The 27,987-nt window shown below is 38.7% G+C and overlaps 2 protein-coding genes across 6 annotated transcripts; both read right to left on the bottom strand.

The window, feature by feature from the left end:
• Window positions 1-45: 45 nt before the first annotated feature.
• Window positions 46-7,076, bottom strand: LOC106924265 (serine protease FAM111A-like). Of its 3 annotated transcripts, none has more exons than XM_088015455.1 (6): window positions 6,969-7,073; window positions 6,296-6,441; window positions 3,885-3,958; window positions 3,711-3,764; window positions 3,080-3,133; window positions 46-2,978 (listed from the first exon to the last, which is right to left on the bottom strand). In XM_088015455.1, the coding sequence occupies exons 3-6, from the start codon at window positions 3,951-3,953 to the stop codon at window positions 1,113-1,115; spliced, it is 2,043 nt and encodes a 680-aa protein (XP_087871581.1). In that variant the 5' UTR covers window positions 3,954-3,958; window positions 6,296-6,441; window positions 6,969-7,073; the 3' UTR covers window positions 46-1,112. The 3 variants fall into 3 exon arrangements, with proteins under 3 accessions (XP_087871581.1, XP_087871583.1, XP_087871582.1); XM_088015457.1 differs by having other exon boundaries at window positions 6,347-6,441; window positions 6,969-7,069; XM_088015456.1 differs by lacking the exon at window positions 6,296-6,441 and having other exon boundaries at window positions 6,969-7,076.
• A 3,868-nt stretch (window positions 7,077-10,944) lies between these two features.
• On the bottom strand, window positions 10,945-26,403 carry LOC106926823 (serine protease FAM111A-like). 3 transcript variants are annotated; one of them, XM_088015454.1, is made up of 5 exons: window positions 26,220-26,403; window positions 15,429-15,509; window positions 15,237-15,299; window positions 14,092-14,139; window positions 10,945-13,987 (listed from the first exon to the last, which is right to left on the bottom strand). In XM_088015454.1, the coding sequence occupies exons 1-5, from the start codon at window positions 26,220-26,222 to the stop codon at window positions 12,101-12,103; spliced, it is 2,082 nt and encodes a 693-aa protein (XP_087871580.1). In that variant the 5' UTR covers window positions 26,223-26,403; the 3' UTR covers window positions 10,945-12,100. The 3 variants fall into 3 exon arrangements, with proteins under 3 accessions (XP_087871580.1, XP_087871578.1, XP_087871579.1); XM_088015452.1 differs by having other exon boundaries at window positions 26,308-26,395; XM_088015453.1 differs by lacking the exon at window positions 26,220-26,403 and adding an exon at window positions 25,314-25,516.
• Between the last annotated feature and the right edge of the window lie 1,584 nt (window positions 26,404-27,987).

The raw sequence follows: 27,987 nt of genomic DNA, 5'->3' as shown, positions 1-27,987 counted from the left end.
AACCCAAACTTGGAAATTTAACATTTATACTAAAAGTACGAGACATTTGATTAGAAGCCGTCAGTAAACTGACAGGTTTCATATTTATTTGTTGAATAAAAGAGAAAATTACATTTAAATGACAGAACAGTAACATGTAATAATGAAAATGAAAATGAAAATGAATGAATTACAGACGGTTTAAAATGATCTGAATATGGAAAAACAAAATAGTACAATCAGAAATACATGATCAGTAGTGAAGATGTATTTTAACTGATTACATTTCATTAAATCACTGAAGAAAAATACAACCTGGTTGGGAATAAATGAAGTAATTTCTACCACTGAGAAAATAATCTGGATGAGATTTAAAAGAATCATCAAAGTTTGGCCAGAGAAAAGACAGATCCAGGTTTAATCTTTGGCCTTCAGCAGTCAAAGGAAAACAGAAGATAATGTACTTTTGACATTGAATCTGGGAAATTATTGGGCAGCAGCAGCATGACGAGAGGAAAACAGAAAGTTTGTAGATCATGAATTCATATCTGCGGTTTAGTGAGTTAATTTTCTTTTTGTTCAGGACTAATTAAACCAATTTAAGAACCTGTTTACAGACCCAACGACCTGCTGTGCAAAAGGCAACAAATAAGAGGTCAGGGGTCTCTAATGTGGACAGAGACCTGTCCAAGGTGTACCCGCCTCTCACCCAATGACCGGCGTAGATAGGCACCTCAGAGATTGAGTTATGGATGGAGGAGCAGATAATCTTTAACTGATTTGTTGTTTCTTGTGAAGAATCTCTGTTAGTGGACCAGGAGGTAAGAAAATACACCCAATAACTTTGTCCAGGTCCTGGACTCAAATCTTAACTGGACCTTTCTACATGGAGCTGGATGGTCTGTCCACATATTTACAGGTTTCTTTCTGATAATGCAGGTTTGGATAGGAGTCGCATCTTCATATCCAAGATGTGTAAATGGTTGTTTTTTCTGAAACGGACTGGCAGCCTAGTCATTGTCTTCTGTGACTGCAGGAATTTATCAGGTCTGGCAATTAAATTTCTGAACCTTGAGAAAGTTGAATATGTTGGTCAGAAACGTTTAACCTGAACTGTATCATTTCTAGTTGGCCTAATCTTCCTCCATCGGCTCATCCTGGAGAAAAAGATCATCCAGGATCTTTTTAAGGTGGTTGTTCTTGGTCACTGCCTCTTTAACCTTCTCCAACATCTGATCATTTCTACTTTCTATCAGATTAATCACAAACTTTTCAAATATAGTGAGCAGAGGATGGGCGTACTCAATAACGCTCGTTTCATGCCTTTGAAACCCGTAAGTAAATCCTCCAGTGTGAATCCCAAAAACTCTGCAATCAGCACCAAACACTGGAGAGCCAGAAGCTCCATGATACATGAAAGTGTTGTAAGTCTCCACTTTATCAGCTTTAGTTCCACCAACCATTATGCTCCCAATGCCTTGAGATTTAATTGTTTCAATGACTGACATAATCGTAACCAAAGTTTTTTCATGAGGAGCTAAATGATCATTGACAGCCTCTTCTCTCTTTTCTGGCTCAATGATGCATGTAGGATCAATTTTCTTCACACTTCCTGCAGGGTGTCCAATAAGACAGGCCTCTCCATTTCCAGGAAGTGGACCAAATCTGTCCAGCAGCCCTGCTGGTACTTTTATATTGTCTGGTTTGTTTTGGAGGAAATTTTGACCCTCAGTTTTGAGCTCCAGTACAGCAAAATCCAGCTCATTGTCAATGTCAATAAAAGTTTTTTCAGCATAGAAGTAAAAGTAATTTGTCTCTGGGTCAAGATCATCATATTGAAATCGAGCAGAGATGTATATGTGATCCAGCAGGTTCTTTCCTTGGACACATTTGTCAAACAGGTGTGCACTGGTCAGGACAAACCGGTCAAACAGCACAAAGCCTGTTCCCTGACAAACATCAGAACCCTGATCGTCTATAAAGTCCTTTCTCTTAACAAGGACTTTACAGACAGATTTGCCCAATTTCAGCAACTTCTCAAGTCTATGAGCTTCACCGAAAGACTGCTGGACCTTTCCAAACTTTTCCTCTTTCAGATTTTTCAGGGTTGTTTTATAGGAACGATCAGTGAATCTACTCTCCATTATTTCTCTCAGTCTTGGAAACTGGTCCCGCAGAATTTTAATGATCTCCTTCTGGTCGACTTGATTCTCTGATTTTTCTATTGCCATCTTTAAGTTGACACCATTCTTTGCTGCATACTCTAAAACCTTTCTAACTTCAATGTTCTGTACTTTGGGTGATGCAGAAGCATTTTCCTCCTCCTGGCTGATCTGTTGTGTCGAGTCTTGCTCTTGAACTACTTGTGATGGATTTGTTGCTTTTGTTTTCCCCGTTTTTGGAAGACATATCTGGAATTTCCTCCCATCTAGGTTGTCAACTATTTCTGTACACTTTGTAGTGAATTTATTCTCATTATCAGACAATGTGAAGTTTGTGAGACCATCAACAAAGCGACCGTCCCGTCTTACAGCTTCCTCCACTGTCATCCCTTTTGCCCCATAAACACAGAAATACCTAAACTGTACAGGAATTCTGTTGCATCTAAAAATGAGATGTGTTTTACTTTTGGTGTTTTCTCCTCCTTCTTTATCGATGAAGAAAACAAAACACCTTCCTGTTAGGAAAGCTCTGGCCTCTTCTGTCTGTTTCTCAACCACTCTAGCTGATGTGGTTATTGTCAAATACTCTTCTTCCTTCACACAAAAACAAGGAAAATGTGTTGCAACAATGTGGGAATCATTCCCTTCACCCAAACTAATGATCATATTTTCATCTGATATTTCCTTTTTCCCTAATTTCTTTATGAATTCGTTATATTCTTTGGGTCGCTCTGATTTTATTGTCTGAAGAACAGTTCCTTGTTTTTTACAGTAAACCATGCATTCTCTACTATCTGAACCAAATTTGACTCTGAACTTATGCTTATGGTCATCCAGCTGTAAATAAAGTAAAGAATTAAAGTCAGCAAACTGAATAAAAATAGATTAACGTAGTGAAATGATGCAAATGCCATGAAGGAAATGACAAAAACACAAACCTCTGAAGTTCCAGCATCTTCCTTCCTTTGTTTCTTCACCTTTGTTGGATTCATCTGTAAAGATGGAAACAAAATAAGCCACATGGTTCTGATACATGATAAATATTTATTTAATATAAATGTTGAGCACATTTATATGAGGGAAATGTATTCATATAAAAGGTTCTTAAAACATCTCTCTTTATTTCTGTGACAGAATGGACATTGGAAATAATTACACTCCATCCCTTTTCTTACTTTACTTAAAGACTTCTGTTGACTATAGAAATGATTTCTAGGCTGGACTCCATTAAGCTGCAGTTACAGCAGATCGCCACCAGAGTGCATATAGAAAACAGTGAACACTCCTGACTCAGCGAGCCAACAGAAATTCAGCTCAGGCTGATCAGCGGAGGCGCTCACTGTCGCTCTCATCTGTCAACAGTTCTCAACAATAAAGAATCTGCGAAAATCACACTGATTATTTAACATTTCTCTGTTGAAAGATCATGACACATTACAGTTAAACAGAACAAACATGAGTGATGGCATTCTGTGACTGAAGGCAGCACCTGGACATCCAGACCAAATGTCATGAGTTATGTTTTATAATTATAAAGTTTAGAGTAACAGTTATGAGCCTGTAGCTCACCTCTGAAACTTCAGGTCTTTTTCTGGCTCTGCTGCTGGAACGACCAGCAACATCCTGCAAAGTAGATGGAAATAAGAACCATGCAGTTATTTAACATTCCTGCACAAGCTATAAATGAAACATAATGATCAATAATCAGTGAGTAAAGAAGATTGTCATCAACTCAGATCTTACATCTGGCTTTGTGAAAAAGCCTCTTATATCTTTCTGGTTTTCTTCCATCTTTTGCTTCTTGGGAGCCATTGTTTCTGCCGTCACAGGGATAAAGTGATAAAGAGACAGTCAATTTAAATATGAGCTATTCTACCACCAGGGAAAATTACTCACCTTTACCTTCTAGTGAAAAAAATGTTTATGAACTGACTACAACACACATTGTGTTAATAAAAAAATAACCAAGCTCTTTCTGTTCCATTGGGGCTAAAAACTATTTTAAAAATTTTAAGTATCAAATAAGATAAACTAGAGATTTTTCTCAGTTTAAATTATTCCAGATGTTTGATTAAAACACACAGTTGTCAGAAAAGTGGGGTGTAGTTTTCTCTGGCCTCAGGGTGAGCCAGTTGCAGGACTGAGGGCTGATTCCCTACAGGTGTGGCTGTACACTTGCAACTCCTCAAGACTCATTATACCCTGGATATAAAGAGCTGATTGCAAATCACTCTTTGCCTGAGTGTTAACCCATGTGGTAACGTCAAGCTCTTCTTGTGAATTCCTGATTAGCTTTTTGACAAGGAGTCAGTCCAGTGTGACTCCTTGTGTTTACCCTCACTTCAGGTTTCTCTGAGAACCACCTGGGGTCTGTGGGACCTTTCAAACATAGTCAGAGTAAAACCAGCAATAATCCTCAGCTCAGATTTTCTTACTAGTAACTTTAAGCTCCAGTATTAACATTGTACCGCCTGTCTGCACTCCAACAGTCCTGCAGCAGCCTCCATCAGGCTTTCCAGTCCTCTGCCTACCATCTTACAGTTTCTACCTCAAGACCAACACCTCACTCACCCCTCCCTGGTGGGCTTCACTATCATCCTGTGTAAGACCCTTGTCCAACATTTCCTCTTACCTTCATCTGCTCCACTAATTTATTATTTCCTCCAGAAGTCCAGTTCCCCACGTCGCCTACCTACCCTGGACCACCACTACGTTTGCACATTATTCCACTTTATAAATACACCCAGTTTTATTGATTTCTTCTCTCCTGAGTCTTTCTCTGCATGTCACTCAGAAAACAAACATAATAATGATCTTACTTCTAGTTTACCCAAGTGAAAGTTGCCACTGTTTCTTTTGTCCTGATGTTTTGCCAACTGTTGTAAAATGAATTGTCCTGTTTATTTTATTCAAAAAGTGGAAAGTAAAAGTAATAAGGTAGGATTTAATTTTTTACTTTGATATTTTTCTAAACTCAAATTTGCTCAGAGATAAAACAGTATGTGCCATATTGTACAAAACACCAAAAGATTTACAGTCATGATTTGTTAAAGTGAAGCCAAGTGGAAAACGATTTTCCAGTAAACAAAGTATTCACACCCCTATTAAAATGCCAGTTTTTAAATGGAAAACTGGATCCTTATCAATTAAAAACCTGCAAAAGTGTTTCTCAGTTATCAAGTACAATGAAAGTACTTCCTTTCCAAGAACATGAAGATGTTGATCTTGAATTAGGAGCTAGCATATTTGATCTCAAGCTTCAGCTGAGATCTTTGAGTTTCAACCAGTGGCCCATTTCATCTGGGAATATAATAACGTTTATAACATAAAGCATCATAAGAATAATTGCTTTCTTAAAAAATTATAGATCATTAACTAGGACGTATTAACACCAGTATTAGACAATGAGCTAAAGTCAAACTTAGAAAAAGGAAGTAATTCACAATCACTACCTGAAAATCTAGTAAAGGGAAAATATTTTTACGTTCCCACCAGGCAGTTTATTCGGCTCACACCCAGTTCCTGCAGGCAAACAATGGAGGTGAGTCACTGTAAATGTGCAGTTCCCGCCAATTTTCTCATAGGCAGGAAATCTGGAAAAAATGTTCCACTTTGCTTCACTTTAACAAATCATGACTGTAAATCTTTTGGTGTTTTCTAACAAATGTCATATATTGTTTTAGCTTTGAGCAAATTTGAGTTTAGAAAAATATCAAAGCAAAATTTTTATTTTATTTTTTTATCTAATTTCTTTAGTTTAGATAAATAATTTAGAGTAACAATTCTCAATTACTTATTGAGTAACAGATACAAAATATATTTTTGTACCAAATACTCAAAACTATAGATTTTATGTGAAACTTGTTGCTAGCTTTTCAGTTTTTTTGTACAAAATGTTCTGCTTCCTCAAGCCAAACATCCAGGAAGAAGATTATTAATTAATATCTGGCACAAAAAGTTGAAAAGAAAACCAAAATGTACCAAAACAAAAATCTTAAGTGGCTTTTTATATTAATTTTAGAATTCAAGACAAATAACTGATAACTGTAGAAGAATATAATTATACTAAAAGGCATGTTGTTGGTTGATTCACATTAAGATATGTTTTGACTGAAAAGAAATGTACTGTGTCAAATGTACTGGGTCAAACTGACCTAGAAGTCAGAAAGGAACTCAGAATGGAGAGATGTGGAAGAAGCAATCACCAAAGAGGGAAAGGTTAAGTTGTTGTGCAGGAAACTTCTGGAAAACGTCTTTTCCTGCTTGTGTGCGAGGAAGTCGGCCAGGACGGGGAACGAATCTGTATTGGACAGATAAGAACCCAACAACTTCACTAATAGTTCTTCTGATGGAGCAGATTTCATTTCCAGGAGATCAACCGCTAATTCTCTGAACTTCCAACACACATCCAGTGTAAGACGGAGCCAGAAGTGCTACGCAAGCGAGGTCCAGTAATGCCATTGGTCAAAGATTCCCAATACACAACAGTAGAGCTGGAACTGTATAAAAACTTGATGTCAGAAGTAAAAGACAAGACATTTTGGATTCTGAGACGATGAAAATGAGACGATGAAAATGTAATGTGTGAATCCGCAGATGTGCATTAAATGTCTTCCTGGTTGTCTGTGAGCCGGAGAGAATGGAGTTTGTGTACCGTTTCTTATTTCATGAGTTTGGCACCTTTTAATTCCTCAATATAACATATTTAAATACTGTTTCAGGCCATCTCTTCTAAATACATTTATTTTACATTAAGCTCTATTCTGATCACCACAAACAAGAGAATTCATAAAAACTTTTCTATGAAAGTCAAGAAATGTGTCTTACCTCAGCTTCCCTTGATGAGCTCTGCACGATCCAGGAAGTGGGTGGTACTCATGCTTACACAGCTTTCTACCCTTTGTCTTCCTCCCAGCCTGTTTTGTAAATATGAGTTTTTATTTGCATATTTTCCAGCACTGAGAATAAGTGAGGGTGTGGTAGCTGCACTAAATGTGACTAAAAAAGCTGTTCAAGAAACTCACCTACACAAAACTTTATCACATAACAATAGGCAATTAAAAGCATAATAAGTTAAAATGAGTTTGATCATTTACATGATGATCATTAACATTTGTTGAATATTATATTTACAGAGATTTCCCAAATCATTTTATTTATGGTTTTGTGCAGCTTTTATTGTACTTATTTTTTATTTTTGATATTTAAAATATTTTCCAGTTTCAGTGTTAAGAGTTCTCTGCAAAATTAAAGTTTATTAGTGTTTGAGATGTGACCTTACATTACCATTAAATTTTCAATGTATTACTTTAAAATGATCTCAAAACAACAATGTTATAATTTATCACAATAATTTCTGGAACAATTTATCATCCAGCAAAATGTGTTATTGTGACAGGCCTTCCTACAAAAATTAAATTATTAAGACTCAGCAAGTTGCAGCTGAATTACATGTCGTGATACATTATTCTTTAAACAAGGCTTAGAAATATAGTTTTTAAATGAATTACTGAAGAAATCAGGTTGTCTGTGGAAGAACATAAACTCATGTCCACTGTTCTAAAAGTATAAAGTAATTCAGCTGAAATAATTACATTTCTCAATCTTGAGAAAGTTACATATAGCTCAAAATCATTTTAACCTTGAACTATGCAACCATAGCATATCTAGTTGGGCTAATCTACGTTGTTCTCGGTCACTGCCTCCTTAACTTTAGCATTGAATCAAACCTTTCAAATATAGTGAGCAGAAGATGGGCGAACTCAATAACGCTGTCTTTTATGTTCAGTAACTCATAAGTAAATCCTCCAGTATGAATGTCATGAGGCGTGTGGTTGGTGGTGAGGAGACGACGCCGAGACCCAGGTAAGATGAGTGAGAAGAGTTTAATGATGATGATGCTCGGTACACAGTCCAGGAAAGGCAGCACGGCAGAAACAAGCACGCAGCTAAACGCCGGTAGCAACAGACTATACGGACTGAACGGGAGCAAGCACAAACCAGGACTTGGGACTTCTACTGGAGAGTGCGGACTACATTAGACAAACAAGACACAGTTAGACAGGGACCCGACGAGGAACACAGACAACAGGTGGGTTTAAATACACATGGGGTAATTAAGGGAATGAGACACACCTGGGAAACAATCAACGGGGAAGACGCAGAGACAGACTCACAGGGAACAGGACTACACAGAAACTCAAAAATAAACACACAGAAACACGGATCGTGACAATGAATCCCAAATATCCGGCCATGAGCATCAAACACTGGAGAACCAGAAGCTCCGTGATACATGAAAGTGTTGTAAGAAGCCACCTTTGCCGCTTTTTCTCCACACATCATTATATCATCAATGCCTTGGTTCTTGATTTCATGATTGACTGATTGGAGGATGAATTTACAGTCTTTGTATTTAGCTACATGATCCTTAAAGCCTTTTCTCTCTTTTCTGGCTCAATGATGCATGTAGGATCAATTTTCTTCAGACTTCCTGCAGGGTGTCCAATAAGACAGGCCTCTCCATTTCCAGGAAGTGGACCAAATCTGTCCAGCAGCCCTGGAGGTACTTTTACATTTTGGATCTTTGGTCATGTTGAATACAGCAAAATCCAGCTCATCATCAATGCCAACAAATGTTTTCTTAGCAGAGAAGAAAAACTATTTTTCTTTTATTCTTATTTGGTCCATCAAGTTCTTTCCTTGGGCACTTCCTCTAAATGGCCTACAGGTTCAGGTGCACTGAACTGGCCGTTAAACTGTGCAACGGACTTTTCCTGTTCAGCGTACCGTACATTCTTTAAACAGGTGTGCACTGAACAGGATTTGCATTGCCAAACCACAAAGTCTGTTCCCTGAGGATCACAGTGAACAATGACTCTATAGATCTGGTTTGTCCTGTAAACACAGAAAGGTCTAAATAATTTGGTGTAATGTTAAAAATGTTCTTTGCTTCTTTAAGAAAACCAAATAATGTATTTTGTGAGCACTGTGCATTCTTCTAGTTTGCTCTTCTTTAGTTGATGTAGTTGTCAGACATTTTCCCTCATTTTAAGATGAAGGAAAATATGTTGCATAAATGTGGGAATCCTTCATTTAATCCAACCTAATGATGATGTTTGTTTTATCAACATAAAGTCTAGAATAAAAATCATATCATGAACCTTTTTCATTATTGTAATGCAAGAAGTGATAATTATATTTTAAAACAAAAACTCTGCATCTATTATTTTATGGAACCAACAGTAACACCACCTAGTCTGCTGTGAGTTTACTGACAGTCGGCATCACTGGATGATTAAATCTAATAATATTTTCCTCCTTTACTGCAGTATGCACTTTGTAGACTTTAGATTTTTATAAAATCAGGGCATTTACTTTATATGAATAAACTCAGTATCTGTTCTATATTTTGCTTTATGTTGAAATTAAAATGAGAGAACATTGGTGTAATTTTCTCTAACTTAATAATTACTGATTATTTTTGGTGGGCTGACAGCAGCTGTTTTACTTAAAATGAAAGTGAATAGTTCATATGACTCTTTCGTGAAGGCAAAGTATTTCAACCCAAACTTGTAAATTTTACATTTATACAAAAAAATGTACAAGACATTTCATATAAGCCGTCAGTAAACTGACAGGTTTCATATTTATTTGTTGAAAAAGAGAAAATGATTTCCCTTTAAGTCACATCCAAATTAATGAACAATGAAAATAAAAACCAATGGGCTACAGAGGGTTTAAAATGACGTGAATATGAAAAATCAAAGTCATCTCAGAGTACGATAGGAAACACATGAGCTCTGCAACAGTAGTGAAGATACATGATAACTGATTAGGTTTCAATCACTGAAGAAAAAAAAACCTTACAACTAAGAATAAATGAAGTAATTTCCATCACTGAACATAATCTGTATGAGATGTGAAACACTTCCATCAGGTGTCTCTGAAACATGCAGATTCATGTACAACTTCAGCTGGTTGTGTTCAATGCAATGATTGCAACTAAGGGTGCACCGATTTATTGGTGCCAATTTTTTAATTCTGGGAGGTCTGTGATTGGCTGAGTTTTACATGTGAAGCCGATATTATTCACCGATATTATCTAACTTGGGAAAGGCCTAAAAATCAACCACTGTCATCTTTTGCTCTCTGATAAGAAAGGCTTGATTGACAGACCTGCGATTACCAATATTTTAAAAAGCTTAACCTGCCGATTCCAATTTTGGCTGATAAATTTTTTTTGTCTGAAATGTTGCTCAATATAGCAAGAAAGCTGCTGAATTGGCAACAGTGGGGTCAACATTGTTAATTATAAACATGCAGACACAACTTGGAGGGGCGAAAACTGCAATCGGTGCACCTCTAATTGCAACTAAGGAATGAATGTAGACAATCTATAGATGAGATGATTAAACAAAGGAAAACAATAAAACCACAGAATAATGCCGAGAACGCCACTAAAACCATCAGACACAGACCAGCTGTAGTACTCAGATCCTCCACTAGAGGGTAGAATGAAAGGTTGTAATTAGACTCAGCAGTAAAGAAACGTCAGAAATTTGTTTAATCAGAAATAATCTGTTCTGAGGCAACACTGGATTATATCTGGAGTTTGTGAGATTATTTCTGTGTGAATGATTCACAGCTCAGAGTAAAAACGGTTTAACTAACGGTTGTTCCTCTAAAGATGTTCTGGTACTGGACCACTAAAAGTCCAAAGAAAACCTCTGGAAGATCTTCAGAAAACCTGCAATGAAGTGTTGCTGTGCAAATAAAATAATCTAGTATTTATTTTAAAAGGTGGAAGTCATTATGTCATTTATTTTGCTTTTGCAGAAACACGACAGAATGATCAGCAATAATATTACAGAAACCAAGACATGTTCATTTAAAGTACAGATCATTAAATCTGATTAGTAAATAAAGCTGAAGGCACATTCAAAGGCAATTCAGTTAAAAACATTAACATGATTTAGTCAAATAACATGCAGTACAATTTAATAATCATTATAACAGAAGGCACTGAGTTAGTTAATCACACTTTAACATTTAAGAAAAGTCTCTTAAAAGGAGTTTCAACCGTTTGCTTCCTGTTTGGCACAACTGGAAGCAAACTTTACACATGATTAATCCAAGGGATATAAATCTCTGGGTTATTCTTAAACAGAACCAAAACATTTCTTTAAATGGATCAGAATAGTCAGAGCGAAGAGAATATTTGTTGCAACACATTTCTACTTGAATAATGAAAACAAAAAATAATCCAGTTCCAGAAAACATCCAACATTCAGATTGAATTTAATAAAACTATTATTTCAGAACACGTGTCAAACTCAAGGCCCGTGGGCCGAATCTGGCACGCGAAAGATTTTTATGTGGCCCTCTAGATTCTAAACACTAAGTGTGCTTAAATATTATGCTATCAATAAAATCAATGCAGTTTTTATGTTTACTGCCAAATTATATCAATACGTTCCTCCAGTTTCCTGAGAATTATTGTAGAAATTCAAGAAAAATCAAGAAATCCCAACTCTTTTGTGCTAATGCATAGTTGGGAGTTTATTGCAGATTTTTCACAAAAAATGTCAAAAACTTGTACTAAGCCTCTGCCTCAGCCTTAATTGATGTCAGATTATAGTCCATGATCCACATTAAACATCACATAAATGAGCGCAAATGTTGTAAATATTAATTTTAAGAATTCAATTCTTAAGAATTTCAGAATTTTGTGAACAGATTTTATCAATACATTCTGGCACAACCGGCCCTTTAAGAGCATTCATGATGCTGATTTGGCCCAAAGCGAAAATTAGTTTAACACCCCTGATTTCTAAGATTAAAAAAAGTAGAACCAACATTTGTAAAGGAAATTCATTAATGAGCTGCTAGATGTTTGTTTATAACTGTAATCCATGTCGTGTGTGATCTGCCATTTCTCTTTACACCTAATCTGAACACTAACTCTGGTCCATTTCCTCCTCAGAATCTGATTGTTCTCCTGTTTCATCTGTTCTCCCCTGATTCTCCACACTGAGAGCCTGAACTTTAGTTTGTTTCAGTCCAACAGATTCAAGGATTGTCTCAAGGTATGGATTTCCAGTTGCTTCATTCATAATTCTCTCCAACAAATCCCCCCTGCCAGTTTTCTGGAGCTCACCCAGGAGCTTTTTGAATATGTCAAGCAGTGGGTAGGCATACTCCACAACACTGTGACCAGGAATCACCTTGTCATAGAAAAATCCACCAGAGTGCAAACCAAACACCCGTCCAGAAGCATCAAACACTGGGGAGCCAGAGGAGCCATGGTACATGAAGCTGTTGTAGGTCACATGGATATCTGCATAGGGGTTCATTTTGATATTTTGATTAATTGAACAGACAGTAAAAAGATAATCCTTATAGGCCTCTAAGTTCTGCTCGACAGCCTGCTCCCTGTCTTCTTTCCTGATGATACATGTAACATCCATTTTCTTCACTCCTCCTGCTGGATGTCCAATAATACAAGCCCCACCATCATAAACAGGTAGAGGTACAGGACCAAATATCTTCAGGAGGCCTGGAGGCATTTCCTCTACCTCTAGCTGATCAGGGAGTTGGATGAGCTCTAACAGAGCAAAATCTAAATCATGAGTTCCACCAACTAATGTAGCCTGATATTTCATCCCTGGTTTACCTTTACTTTCGAAGCTGAACTCTGCAGTAATAGTCAGATAGTTCACCCAGTTATTTATTTTCTCCCAAGGTTCAAACAAGTGGGCATTGGTTAGGACAAAGTTGTCAAACAGAACAAAGCCTGTGCCCTGCACAGTTTTCTTTAACTCAGTTAAACCTGAATTATTCTCCTCTATCATCAAAAGACAAATGGACTTGCTGAGGTCCAGCAACCCTCTCACAGTGTGAACTTCACTAAACGAATTCTGGATCTTTCCAAAGTTCTCCCGTTTCAGTTTCAGGGTTTCCTCAAAGGAAAGGCCAGGAAATCTACTCTCCATCCATGCTTTCAGTTTTGGGAACTGCTTCCGCAGAAGGTCATTGATCTCATTAAGGTCAATTTGAATTTTTAATTCTTCTATTGATGCCTTTACACTGACACCCTTCTGTCTTGCATTCTCTAGAACCTTTGTAACTTCAATGTTCTGTGCTTTGGGTGATGCAGAAGCATTTTCCTCCTCCTGGCTGGTCTGTTGTGTCGAGTCTTGCTCTTGAACTACTTGTGATGGATTTGTTGCTTTTGTTTTCCCCTTCCTTGGAAGACATATCTGGAATTTATTCCCATATAGGTTGTCAACTACTTCTGTACAGTTTGTAACGTCTCCAGTCCTGTTATCAGACAATGTGAAGTTTGTGAGGCCATCAACAAAGCGACCGTCCTGTCTTAAAGCTTCCTCCACCCTCATCCCTTTTGTCCCATAGACACAGAAATACCTAAACTGCTGCTGAATATTCTTACATCTAAATATCATATCAGTTTTGGATTTGCTGTACTTCCCTCCTTCTTTATCTATGAAGAAAACAGAATATTTTTCTCTTGGGGGATCTCTGACCTGTTGTTGCTTTTTCTCTATGACATTATTTGATGTAGATATTGTCAGACACATTCCGGGTGGTAAACAAGAACAAGGGAAATGTGTTGCAACAATGTAGGAATCATTCCCTTCACCCACCTTTATGATGACATTTTCTTCTAACCTCTTTTTCTCCCCTGGTTTCTCTATTTCTTTTTGATAATTTGTGAAATGCTTTGATTTTATCACCTCAAGTACAGTGCATGGTTTTTCACAGTCAGTGGTGTATTTCTGGGGATCCGAACCAAATTTGACGTTGAAGCGATGAAGATGTTCATCCTGTTAATAAAATTAGTAATTAAAGTAAGAAAACAAAATAATAATAGTAGGCTAATGTAGCAAAACGATGCAAACACCAAAAAGGAAATTACAAAAACACAAACCGTTGAAGTTTCATCCATCATTTGTTTCTTCACCTTAGTTGAATTCATCTGTAAAGATGGAAACAAAATAAGCCACATGGTCCAGATACATTATACATGTTTATACTAAATCCATTTCTATAAAAGGTTCATAATTAACCCCATGTAGTCGCTGCCCGCCGTGCGGCGTACAAGCATGTGACGCATTTATAAGGCTTCGTAATAACATGGACGCATACAGAGTTTTCATTTCAACTCTGTTGGACAGCACGGACTTCAAACTTTATAAAAGTGGTGTTTTTATTGGTTTTGTGGTTATTTACTTCAAAATAAAGCCAGAAATAAGATTGATAATTTCCGACTTATTTTGTGGGGTCTAAATGTACCACATTTCGAAACAACCAATGAAAATGTGTTGACGGTCTGTTGCTAGGTAGAACGGAGACACGCAGAGAGAGACGTTGGGGGGGGGGGGAGAGGACTTGGATATGGCAAGAGACTAGGGCGCAGCCATGCTGTGGATTTTTCTAGGTTTTTTTAGACTATAAGTGTGTTGTTAGAGTTCGTGGTGTGTGCAGTGTTAGTAGTAGTTTTGCTAGCTATCGCTCCGTGGCTTCATAGCGAGCGCTGACGCACTGAGAAGAGAGACTGCGCCCAGGATGGCCATTTAGACCTCGTCTTCAAAGGGTTAATCTCCATTTTTCATGAAACATTACAGTTAAACAGAACAAACATGAGTGATGACATTCTGTGACTGAAGGCAGCACCTGGACATCCAGACTAAATGTCATGAGTTATGTTTTATAATTATAAAGTTTATAACTCCCAATGTTATTAATGTAACACTGCATCTGTAAACCACAGACGCAGTGGTTTACCTGTATCTGTGTTTCCATAGACACAGGTAAACCACTGTTTTTATGATTTGGTCATAATTGCTCCAATGGAACAACAAAGGGAGGAAATAAAAGAGGGAGGAATTTAGCTCAATTCAGTTTTTTATACTCTCAACAAATATCTTAGACCAAGAGAAATCAAGCAGATCACAGACAGATTGAAATTTGTCTACACACTTTCTAATAATACAATGCAGTCAAGTTCAGTTTATTAAGTCATGTTAAAAAGTTAGGAGGTGCATAATACTAATTCCTTATGAACTTGCTCACCTGGAACTTTCCACCAGTTTGTAGATCATTTCTTGGCGTTTTGAAGGGACTGCCAGGAACAACCTGTTAAAAGAAGGCAAATGTACAACAACTGCAGAATCCTTTTCAATGTACCACTCCCAAAGTCAAGGTCATAAATATCAAGCACTGAATAAATAAAAAACAGATTTGTTAAACCAGTGTCTTACTGACATTTTCCTTCCCAAAGTAGCGTCTGAAGCCGTCTTTCATGTTTTCTGAAATCTTTTGTTTTTTGGGAGCCATTTTGATGGGCTGTGACAACGACAAAGACAGAACTGTTAAAAACGACCTGAATTAGAAGAGTCTCCCCGTATTCAACAGAATTTGCAAAACAGTATTTAACTTCATAAACAAGTACAGAAATGACATGCATCACACGAGAAGTCAAATTTCCCTGCTGAGCTAAAGGTTACACAACCATACTTTTGTTGTGTAACCAACTCCGGTTGCTATCCTCGCTGACTGGAGTCGGACTGTTTTGTTGACATTCCCTTTAGTGCAGCTCCATCTAGTGGATGCATAACGTAACTCCAGTCTCGACTGTAGCGTCTATTCCAGTGTTTCTCAACCCTGGTCCTCACCGCCCCCCTGCTCTGCATGTATTAGATGTGCCTCTATTCCAGAACAGCTGATTCAAATGATTGCATGACCACCAAGTACTGCAGAAGCCTGTTAATCACCCAGAGATACAATTCAGGTGTGTAGCAGAAGGGAAACACCTAAAACATGCAGGACAGGGGGGGTGAGGACCAGGGTTGAGAAACACTGATCTATTCTATGCGGCTTATATATTGTTCTGCCCAGGCTGGATGTTGGGGATGTTTTGATTAGTTTTAAAAAGAGTTCTATTGGTTTCTCTGTGTTTTATTTTGGAGGAGAATTTTGGAGAGCAGTGCATTGTGGGTATCAGAGGCTGTTGCAGTTTGGAATACCTGTTGGTAGAGAGAGAGCCTGCCTGTTAATGTGTGAACTGCACCTCCTCTGTTGTCAATCTTTGCTTGCACCTCCGAAAGCAATGGCTGTGAGTCAATCTTCTGTTTTGGTGTTGTCTGTTTTGTTGGTTTATTTTGAGATTGTTTTTTAAATGTTTTTTGTGTTCTAGAAAAGCCATATTCTGAGTTTTTATTTACATAGCAACAGTTGCTACATAACTGCTTTTTAACTGAAGCTCAGGTTAATTCTGTTCAGACACAAGAGGTTTATTCTTTGTATTCAGAGCTGATGTATGTTTGTTTTTCTGTTTCTTGTAGTTTCACTCAACTTTTCATTGAGCTTTCTACACTACTGCTCAAGTTGTGTCAAGAAAACGTATTAAAGGAGCAAGACGCTCAGCTTCCTGGCTCATGAAATTGAGTTTGGCTTGCTGTTGACCTACGTTAACATACAGAGTATCTAAAACATGCAGGACAGGGGGGGTGAGGACCAGGGTTGAGAAACACTGATCTATTCTATGCGGCTTATATATGAAAAAAGTTTTAAAATAGGCCATTCATTGAAGGTGCACCTTATAGTGCAGAAAATATGGTATGTACAAAATTTAAAGTGCCAACAATGCTAAACAAAAGACATTTCCATTTTATTTTTCCCCCATGTAGACCACCTTCAATGTTATCCATCTTGAAATGCTGCAAAAAATAAAAATACAGCAAATAAAACAATTTGTCAAAATATATAAACTTGATTAAATCTAAATTTGCAGAGATTTGAAAATAATCTGGATTTATACATGAAGGGCAAATTTATTCTCTCTTTTTTAATGTACAAATAAAATGTACAAATAAAATTAAAGTGGTCTTTTTAAAACTGTAGTAGTCGAGAAAAAAAAAAAAAAAAAACATGCTGAAAAGCTCCGATGGAGACTGTGTGACTCAACAGCTCACCTGATCAGGTGTTTGAGTCATAGTGGGATGGTGTAAGCTCTCAGGAAGAGCGGGAGCTTAAACCCATAGACATAAGGATAGACGCCTCATGGACCGCTCTCGCCTATTGTCGCTGATGAGATTTAGGGCGGCCATCTTGGAGCGGTCCACCACTCCACTCAGCGTTATGTGTTTAGCAGCACAATGACGTATCAGCGGATTTAATCGATCATAACACACTTTGTTACTGTAAACCATATTCAAACATCTATCAAAGCTACATTTATAAACAATTGTATTTTTTAAGTATGTTTTTAATACATAGTTCATCATATTTAAATATGCTTAGTGGCTATAACAATAGAATAGGAATGGAATATTCTGATATCGATGTATGAAGAGCATATTACAAAGCACACAGCCGTTCATCATTTATTTAATAAATTTAGTAATATTAGGTACCGGCAACCAATTTTTTTTCTTTATATTTTTTGTACTCTGAATGCATTTTTCTATTAAGTGCATTATCAGAAAAGAGCAGAAAAAAATTCAGCCCATTATCTCTAACGGTTTCCGAGATTTTGGGGGGTAGGTGTACCTTGCCACAAACCCACCTTTGAGTAGAAAAAGATGGGGTTTTTGAAAGCCAATTACTTAAAAAATAAATAAATTTGACACTTATTTGTAATGACATCCTTTAAATATAAATGAAAAACATGAATATGTACAGGATAAATAGTTTACTTTTAAAATGAAGGTTCTTTGAAATATGTAATTTTTAAAAATAAAACAAATTTCAATATTTACACTGACAGCAGAGATGGCATGTTTGGGATACTATATTAAAAAATATATGTTGAAACCAAGCCCCAAAAACTATTTTGTCCATCCTGCTATGTGGTCTTAACAGGCTCAATTTTTGTAGGGGTCTGGGACTGTTCAATAAAGATTTATTAGGCTGCAAAACTGCTTCCAAAGCTAATTTGACCGACAGAAAAAAAAAATCAAAAATTGACAAAATTAAGTATTTTTTGACCACTCCCCAAACTTGTATTTTTCATCAGATTTCAATAAAACTTCTCTACTACAGATAAATTAGGCTGCTGAATAACATAAAGGCATCCATTTTTGGCCATCTTTAATAGTTTCCTTGATATTGCTGGTAGGAAATAGGGATTTTTTGTTTGTTTTTAAAAAAATCTAATTTTAGAGAATTTTTGACTTGCACCAAAATGTTTATTTTTTAATGCATTTCATTGAAAGGGTTAGGGTAGGGTTAGGGTTAGATGTCAATTAGGCTGCAGCATCATATAAAAACATTTATTTATGGCCATCTTTAGTAGTTTTTTTCTATATTGTTGGCAGAAAATAGAGATTGTTTTTTTAGATGTCTTTCTTTATGGAAAATTCCCTACTATCAACCATCTGAAAAAGTGCCAAAGAAAGTACAGTTTATTATAAAAAATGTTTAAAATGTATCATTTTAGTATAGATACAGTCACTTCATCATGCCGCCACCCACATAATGATGCCCTGGGCGGTTGCCCATGCCTCCCATATCAGAAACCGCCACTGAGCACGTCTGTTAAGGCGCTTCTTGTCCTTGTTGCACAAATCGCACAAAATCAGCACAAACCTAAACCACACAAATGCAGATCATCATACATAATTCCCATGGCCCATAAAAACAGCGGATCTAATCCGCTTTTTTATTATTATTAAATAATAAGGACAAAGCATACCTGTGGAAGAGGGGGAGGGGGAGGAGGAGGAGGATGAACAACCCCACGTTCAGGTGAGGAGGGGAAGGAACCATGTTTGCTTAATTTCTCCTCTTTTATAAAAGTTTCGACTAGATTTAACTTTAGATTTAACTCCTCCCGCAGGCTTTGTGCGGGGCTCCGGCAGGTCGCGTTAGAACGCTGTGGAGCTCGGCATAGCGCGGTAGATGTCATGATCAGCCAGCCGGGCGGTCCGTCCGCTTTTCAGTTTGCAATATCACAAAAATAAAATTGTTAAAACAGGTCCCCGCTAGACCGTGCCCACGGTAAAAAGCTCAGGAGGGGTTCACTCGATCCGCTCTTAGAGCTACCGGATGCTTAAAACTCCGGTTATTCGTTTTTAGCTAGCTTCACCACGTAGCCACATTTAGCTTACAGAAAGAGCGAAAGCTGGAAGGGGCGCCTCGGGGAGGTCCGTTCGTGTGTTGATATGCGTGGGGCGTCACGCACATTGATTCTGCAAGTGTGGTTCCAGTATTATATTAAAGCTAACAAATTAACCTTTATTTTTATACCCATTTTGTCGGGTTTATTTTTTATAATTTGTTCGCTATTTGACAAAGTTTTGATACTTTTATGATTTACAAAAAAACTAAAAAAATAACCCCTGACAAACCGGGTATGTATAGAAAGCCAATAGTTTAAGGATTAATATGGTATCATTGTTGGCTCATTTGGTCATGTGTTCGTGACGGCTGAACCGATTTTCTTGGACAATGTTTCAGCACCTTTCAGGGGGGGGCGTTTGAATTAGCATAAATGCGGCTTTTCAAAAAATTTATGAAAATTACTGGAACATTTAAAGTGTTTTATTTACTTAAACATACATAAAACTGGTATCGTTGGAAAGGAAAATCAATGAACTTTAACACAGCAGTGTTGCTTTTGGAAAAAAAATATTCTAAAAAGGACTTTTGATGGTGGGAAGTTAGGGCATTTTCTGTGATCAGCGCGCGTTCTCTCCCATTCCTGAGTGGAAAGAGCATCGCTGCCGGTACCTAGTAATATCAATATATATTTATATAACTATACAAACACTAATAAAGATTAATAATGGCACAAATGAATAATGATTAATAGTGAATAATATATATATATATATATATATATATATATATATATATATATATATGCTGACTGTATAGCTCAGTGGGTAAGTTACCAGTCTTCGACCCGGGTTCGAATCCAGGCTGGGGCAAACAGTTACAACAGTGAAACTGAGCTGTGCAGTGTGGGTCCTTAGGCAAGACCCTTGGAGCTATATAGCCTACCTCATACCATGAGAGACATTGATAAGCACGACATGCCGGCTCAGACGTCGCCCGGCCAAACAAGGTCTGCGTCAGGTGCTGGGGAACCAGAGCACCCTGATGAAAAATGGGCTACTGGAACAAGACGGAAATGGGCGAGAGACGAAAACATGGATCTGTTGGAATGCTACTACTCAAGTAACCCTAGTCAGAGGGGCTACATGCAAAGACTGTGGGAGGAATGGTTACTTCGACACCCACAGTCTACAATGACTGCCAAACAACTAGTAGCTCAGTGTTCCAACATCCGCAAACGGCAACTGCTATCACAACTTGAGATTGACGAGGTACAACACAAATGCTACGGCAAGGGGGAGGAGCCTGGATGTCAGCACAGGGGCAAGTTAACTACAACTACCCCAGAGACTGGGTATGCAGCCCCAGCAATGAACGAACCACCAAAGCTGAACGAGGCAGCAACTGACCTGAGAGAGAGAATCGTGGCCCGAATGAACACCAGGCAACCCCGACGCCAATTACAACGGCTGAGTGAAGTACCATCAGAAAGTCTCATTGAAGATGTGAATGCAGCATTGAGAACGATCCCTACCAACACCATAACAGAAACCAATGAGCTGATATACAACTCAGCATCAGTGATCCTTGAGATGCTCGGCTATAAGAGCAACCATGAGACCAAATATCCACCATGGAAAAGACGGTTAGAGGCTAAAATCAAGATAACAAGGAGGGAAGTGAGCCAACTGTCAGAGCTCCTAAGGGGTGCAATGAAAAGATCAGTACCCAAGAAGTACAGCCAGATGCCCATACCTGAAGCACTCGAAACTGCCAAACAAAGGCTCCAAGCTTTGGCCAGCCGCCTAAAGCCGCCACAAGAGAGAATGAAGCCAGGAGGATTAACCGGCTGTTCTCCACCCAACCAGCTAAAGTGTACTCTCAATGGCAGGGTAATAACAACAGAGTAGACCCAGCAAGGCTGGAGACTGAACAATACTGGAAAGGCATATGGGAAAGGGAGGCGTCCCACAACAGCAATGCACAGTGGCTAACCTCTCTACGAGAGGACCACAGCAACCTCCCTGAACAAGCCCCGGTAACCATCACTGTGGCAGATGTCCATGTCGTCTCTCTACAACATGGAAGCTCATGTCAGGCATCATAGCGGCTAAGATAAGCGGGCACATGGATAAATACATGAGCACGGCACAGAAGGGCATCGGCATAAATAGCAGAGGAGCCAAGACTGCAAAACACGACACACCAACGACACAACCTGTGCACCGCTTGGATTGATTACAAGAAAGCCTATGACTCAATGCCACACACTTGGATCATTGAATGCTTAGAGATGTACAACATCAATAGGACTCTAAGAGCCTTCATTGCAAACTCAAAGGGGCTGTGGAAAACCACCCTTGAAGCCAACTGCAAACCACTTGCACAAGTATCCATCAAATGTGGCATATACCAAGGAGATGCTCTGTCCCCACTGCTGTTCTGCATAGGCCTGAACCCCCTCAGCCAAATCATCAACAAGACTGGCTACGGATACCGAATCAAGAATGGGGCCACAATCAGTCACCTCCTCTACATGGATGACATCAAGCTGTACGCCAAGAGCGAGCGAGACATCGACTCACTGATCCACACCACCAGGATCTACAGCACTGACATTGGGATGTCATTCGGACTAGAGAAGTGTGGTCGGATGGTTACAAAGAGAGGGAAGGTCGTCCGCACAGAAGGGGTCTCACTCCCAGAGGGAACAATAGCAGACATAGAGCACAGCTACAAGTACCTGGGAATACCACAAGCAAATGGCAACCTTGATGAGGTCACAAGGAAAGGAGCCACAGCCAAATACCTCCAACGAATAAGGCAAGTCCTGAGAAGCCAGCTCAATGGCAAGAACAAGATCCGTGCAATAAACAGCTATGCCTTACCAGTAATCAGATACCCTGCCGGAAAATTAGCTGGCCAATGGAAGACATAAAGGCCACGGATGTTAAGACTCGGAAGCTACTAACCATGCATGGAGGGTTCCACCCCAAATCCAGCACCCTGAGACTGTACACAAGCCGTAAGGAAGGAGGCAGAGGACTAGTGAGTGCGAGATCCACTGTCCAGGATGAAACATCCAAGAACCATAAATACATCAAGGACAAAGCCTCAACGGACGATGTGCTCAGCGAATGTCTCAGGCAATGGGGAACAGAGGACGAGGTGCTGGAGGAACCATCATGGGAGGACAAGCCCCTACATGGGATGTACCACCGACAAATAACTGAAGTGGCTGATATCAGGAAATCCTACCAATGGCTGGAGAAAGCTGGACTCAAGGACAGCACAGAGGCCCTCATCCTGGCTGCACAGGAACAGGCCCTAAAAACCAGAGCAATAGAGGCTCAGATCTACCACACCAGACAAGACCCAAAGTGTAGGTTGTGCAAGGAGGCCTCTGAGAAAGTCCAGCACATAACAGCGGGGTGCAAGATGCTGGCAGGGACAGCGTACATGGAACGACATAACCAAGTGGCGGGCATAGTGTACAGCAGGGGTCCCCAAACTACGGCCCGCGGGCCGGATCCGGCCCCCTGAACACTGCCGGATCCGGCCCGCCTCCTCATACCAGAGAGCATTCAGTGTTTTTTTTTTTTCCATATATTCTATTTTCCGGTTTATATGTGGATTTTTCTTCAACCACCAGGGGGGGTCTTGAGCAGATGTGAAACTAACTTTCCCCCGTTTCACTCACGTTTTTTTTTCCATTTGCATTCTGGGTAAAAATCTATCTAAAAGCGTGAATGTGTCGTCGTAGTAGTCCCCCCCGCTCAACAGTTTCAAAGTGATAACAGCATCCGCCCCCCCCCCCCCCCCCCCCCCGGAGTCTAAGGTTTCTTTCTCCAAAAACTAAGACCGGCCCCCGACCAGAGAAAGGAACAGCTATGTGGCCCTCGCAGGAAAAAGTTTGGGGACCCCTGGTGTACAGGAACATCTGTGCAGAATATGGACTGGAAGCCCCGAGATCAAAATGGGGAACACCCCCAAAGGTGGTGGAGAATGACCGAGCTAAGATCCTGTGGGACTTCCAGATCCAGACAGACAAGATGGTAATGGCGAACCAACCGGACATTGTGGTGGTGGATAAAGAACAGAGGAAAGCCGTTGTGGTGGATGTAGCAATACCAAGTGACCACAACATCAGGAAAAAGGAGAAACTGGAGAAATACCAGGGCCTCAGAGAGGAACTGGAGAAGGCCTGGAAGGTGAAGACCACAGTGGTGCCTGTGGTCATTGGGGCCCTCGGGGCAGTCACCCCCAAACTGGAGCAGTGGCTCAAACAGATCCCAGGAACAACATCAGATATCTCAGTCCAGAAATGTGCAGTTCTAGGCACAGCCAAGATACTGGAGGAGAACCCTCAAGCTCCCAGGCCTCTGGTAGAGGACCCGAGCTCAGAGGATGAAAGAGACCACCCGTGGAGGGTGAGAAGGGAATCTTTTTTTATATATACATTATATATGTTTTTCAGCCGAAGAGTCCAAAATCCGATGTGAGATTCATCCGTGCTGCAGTGAATCTGTCTCTCTTTATAGATATCTCCCTCTTCTTCCTCACATCGTGTCTTTATGAAACTTTCAAAACAAAAACGGAAGATTTAGGATGCATCTTACTTTTGACAGAGTGAAAGAATATAAATAGTCTTTACCACCTGTGTAAACTTTGCCGGTGAATGTTATAACTCATAATATCAGTTTTATAATATGTGTTATATTGTTTCATTTCTAATATAGGCCCTTGTGTCAGATAATCTAAGTCAATGTTAGAGAATAATTAATTCTTTTAGATTAACAGAATCTCAGTTAGCCTTCATAGCGGGGCTGAACCCGTATTACACCAAGCACTGTAGCTAATATTAGCTGGTATCTCGCCGGTGGACATAAATACAGTAAAGTAATATTCTAATCACAATATATACACAATAATATGTCCATCTTACTTGTGAAATGTTGTCTGTGAAGCCCTCACATCAATAGAGCCGAACAACAATATCCCTCAGTGCTGAGGCATCTTCTGCTGTTTTGGTTGAGCAAAGTAGGAGGGTATACCGCTCCAAGATGGCCGCCGTATTTCCTGCGCCGGAGCGGCCAATGCGGGGCCTACTCTTATAATACGTCTATGCTTAAACCCTCATTAAAACTGTTCAACCACTATACAGAGCCCCAATAAGGGCGCTGCAAGTAAGGAGGCTAATTGCCAAATAAAACACTGAAAGTGAGTTTCATTTTTTCCCCCCTATTAGAGTGAATGCTTCATGCATCTAAAGTTGAATTTTACATGGAGTTTGAACTAACTATCCAAAAATGTATTCATGTTTTGCAAAAAAGAGGAACTGCCTTTTACTGTCGCTCCAAAGGAAGCTACAGATCAGAAGCCAACTTCGATGCTGTCTGGTTATCCCTTCTGTTACACCAGTGGGTGTATAAGCAATTAAATAAAAATTCCAGCATTTACATTTTTATTCATATTTTTCCCGTTTTAAATTAAGCAATACTTTTTTACCATGTTGCTAAACACTCGACTGGAGTTTGGTTTCTAAAACATTACAGAATTAGCGACGACTTGGTACATAAAATTAAGAGCACATACGACATCACAAATCTCCAGTAATGCTCACCTAGCAGGAAAACATCATATATCAGGCATAAAGAAGTCAAAGCCCGGGAGTTTCCCTAGTAACTGCAGTCGGAACGCTGCCGTAAAGTGATGTCGTGCTTTGCTCTTAAAGGGACACTACCCATAAGGTAAAAACAATACAGAAAAGCAAATAACACAGAACAAACAAATAAAATACAGCTGGGTTACATAGTAGCGGGTGTATAAGCAATTAATTAAATAAATTTAAAAAAAAATCCACTATTTACATAAATTACATCATTTTCCCGTTTTAAATTTAGCATTACTTCTTTTTGTCATGTTGCTAAACACTCGACTGTAACTTACGAAGCTTTTCTGCTCTTAGAAACTGTTGTTTGCTTTAGCTGCACAATGAAAAGTGAGACAAATACCATAAACAACCGGAAGGGATGATACCGACAGTGGAGGAGAGGATTTATGGTTGTTAACCGGCGGACATTTACCCACCAGTGGATATTCAGTCTCGCTACAGCTCATATCTCTGTCCTCGCTCCTGCGACACTGACCCAGTGTTTAGTGCTGAGAGAGGACTTATAAAATGGCGCCGTGTGTCGAGAACGTGTTATATGTTGCATTCAACTACAACTAGGAATTCTAAAACGGAAACGAACAAACATCCACTTTAAATCAAAAGTTTGCATCATCAGTTTACCGATTTTTTAAAACTTCTATTTATTAGTTTCATCTATGTTCATAAAGTTAATTTTCTACATGCCGTCAAACTAGAGAGCGAATCCAAATTGTTGTAAATTTCCTGTTTCTGATTTAGTTTGAACTCAACCGGAAATGATTGCGTTGGAATCCACAACGAAAATACTCGCTATCAAAAAACCCGAGTATTTTCGCTTTTTTGATAAGATTCATAAGATTGTTGGACTAAACTGTACGTTTAACTACATGCACATCACACTTTGAAAATATTTCTGAATTATTTATTAAATACAAAGTCAGATTCAGAGGTTTTGGCAATTAAATATTTCATTTGACAAAACGAACTTTTTTGACACTTTAAAATCAAATTCCCGCATTTTTCAGATAAGTACTTATTCTCTGAGTTGATGGTTTAGGACAAACCAATAATTTACCTCTGAAATTAACTTAAATGGACAATATTTAAATAAAACGTGAGCTCCAAAGGAAACATTTAACACAAGCAGACCTGAAAAACAGCTTTTAGGAGTAACCAGAACCATGTGGACAGAGAAGTCCTTATGTAAACACTGTGCAAAGAGCTTTAGATAAATAAAGCAGAAATTCATTACTGGAGTCAAAAAATCCAGCAGCAAAGAGTGTGCAAATAAAACCTAATTAGACTGTTTGCTTTAGCTGCACAATGAAAAGTGAGAAAAATACCATAAACAACCGGAAGGGATGATGCCGACAGTGGAGGAAGAGAGGTCCGAGAGGATTTATGGTTGCTAACCGGCGGACATTTACCCACCAGTGGATATTCAGTCTCGCAGCAGCTCCTATCTCTGTTCTCTCTCATACGACACTGACCCAGTTTGCAGCTGCGAGAGGATTTATAAAATGGCGCCGTGTGTCGAGAGCCAATCAGCGGCTACCACGTGTTATATGGTGCATTCAACCATAGACATAATATAAGCATAGACGCCTCATGGACCGCTCCGGCGCAGGAAATACGGCGGCCATCTTGGAGCGGTATACCCTCCTACTTTGCTCAATCAAAACAGCAGAAGATGCCTCAGCACTGAGGGATATTGTTGTTCTGATCTATGGATTATTGATGCGAGGGCTCCACAGACAACGTTTCACAAGTAAGCTGGACATATTATTGTGTATATATTGTGATTAGAATATTACTTTACTGATTTATGTCCACCGGCGAGATACCAGCTAATATTAGCTACAGTGCTTGGTGTAATACGGGTTCAGCCCCGCTATGAAGGCTAACTGAGATTCTGTTAATCTAAAAACATTTATTATTCTCTAACATTGACTTAGATTATCTGACACAAGGGCCTATATTAGAAATGAAACAATATAACACATATTATAAAACTTATATTATGTGTTATAACATTCACCGGCAAAGTTTACACAGGTGGTAAAGACTATTATTTATATTCTTTCACTCTGTCAAAAGTAAGATACATCCTAAATCTTCCGTTTTTGTTTTGAAAATTTCCTAAAGACACGATGTGAGGAAGAAGAGGGAGATATCTATAAAGAGAGACGGATTCACTGCAGCACGGATAAATCTCGCATCGGATTTTGGACTCGTCGGCTTAAAAACATATTTTAGTTTATATATATATATATATATATATATATATATATATATAAAATTCAGTATTAATCATTTATTTGTGCCATTATTAATCTTTATTTATTAGTGTTTGTATAGTTATATAAATATATATTGATATTACTAAATAATTTATTAAATAAATTATGAACGGCTGTGTGCTTTGTAATATGCTCTTCATACATCGATATCAGAATATTCCATTCCGATTCTATTGTTATAGCCACTAAGCATATTTAAATATGATGAACTATGTATTAAAAACATACTTAAAAAATATAATTGTTTATAAATGTTGCTTTGATAGATGTTTCAATATGGTTTACAGTAACAAAAAAGTGTGTTATGATCGATTAAATCCGCTGATACGTCATTGTGCCTGCTAAACACATAAGGCTGAGTGGAGTGGAGTACCGCTCCAAGATGGCCGCCCTAAATCTCGTCAGCGACAATAGGCGAGAGCGGTCCATGAGGCGTCTATCCTTATATTATGTCTATGCATTCAACTACAACTAGGAATTCTAAAACGGAAACGAGCAAACATCCACTTTAAATCAAAAGTTTGCATCATCAGTTTACCGATTTTTTAAAATTTCTGTTTTAGTTTCGTCTATGTTCATAAAGTTAATTTTCTACATGCCGTCAAACTAGAGAGCGAATCCAAATTGTTGTAAATTTCCTGTTTCTGATTTAGTTTGAACTCAACCGGAAATGATTGCGTTGGAATCCACAACGAAAATACTCGCTATCAAAAACCCCGAGTATTTTCGCTTTTTTGATAAGATTCATAAGATTGTTGGACTAAACTGTACGTTTAACTACATGCACATCACACTTTGAAAATATTTCTGA

The sequence above is a fragment of the Poecilia mexicana genome, unplaced genomic scaffold (assembly GCF_051168715.1).
Source record: "Poecilia mexicana isolate PSO_F unplaced genomic scaffold, ASM5116871v1 scaffold_18, whole genome shotgun sequence".
Classification (NCBI taxonomy): domain Eukaryota; kingdom Metazoa; phylum Chordata; class Actinopteri; order Cyprinodontiformes; family Poeciliidae; genus Poecilia; species Poecilia mexicana.
The sequence above is the reverse complement of the archived record's forward strand: the minus strand, read 5'-3'. Positions and strand labels throughout refer to the sequence as shown.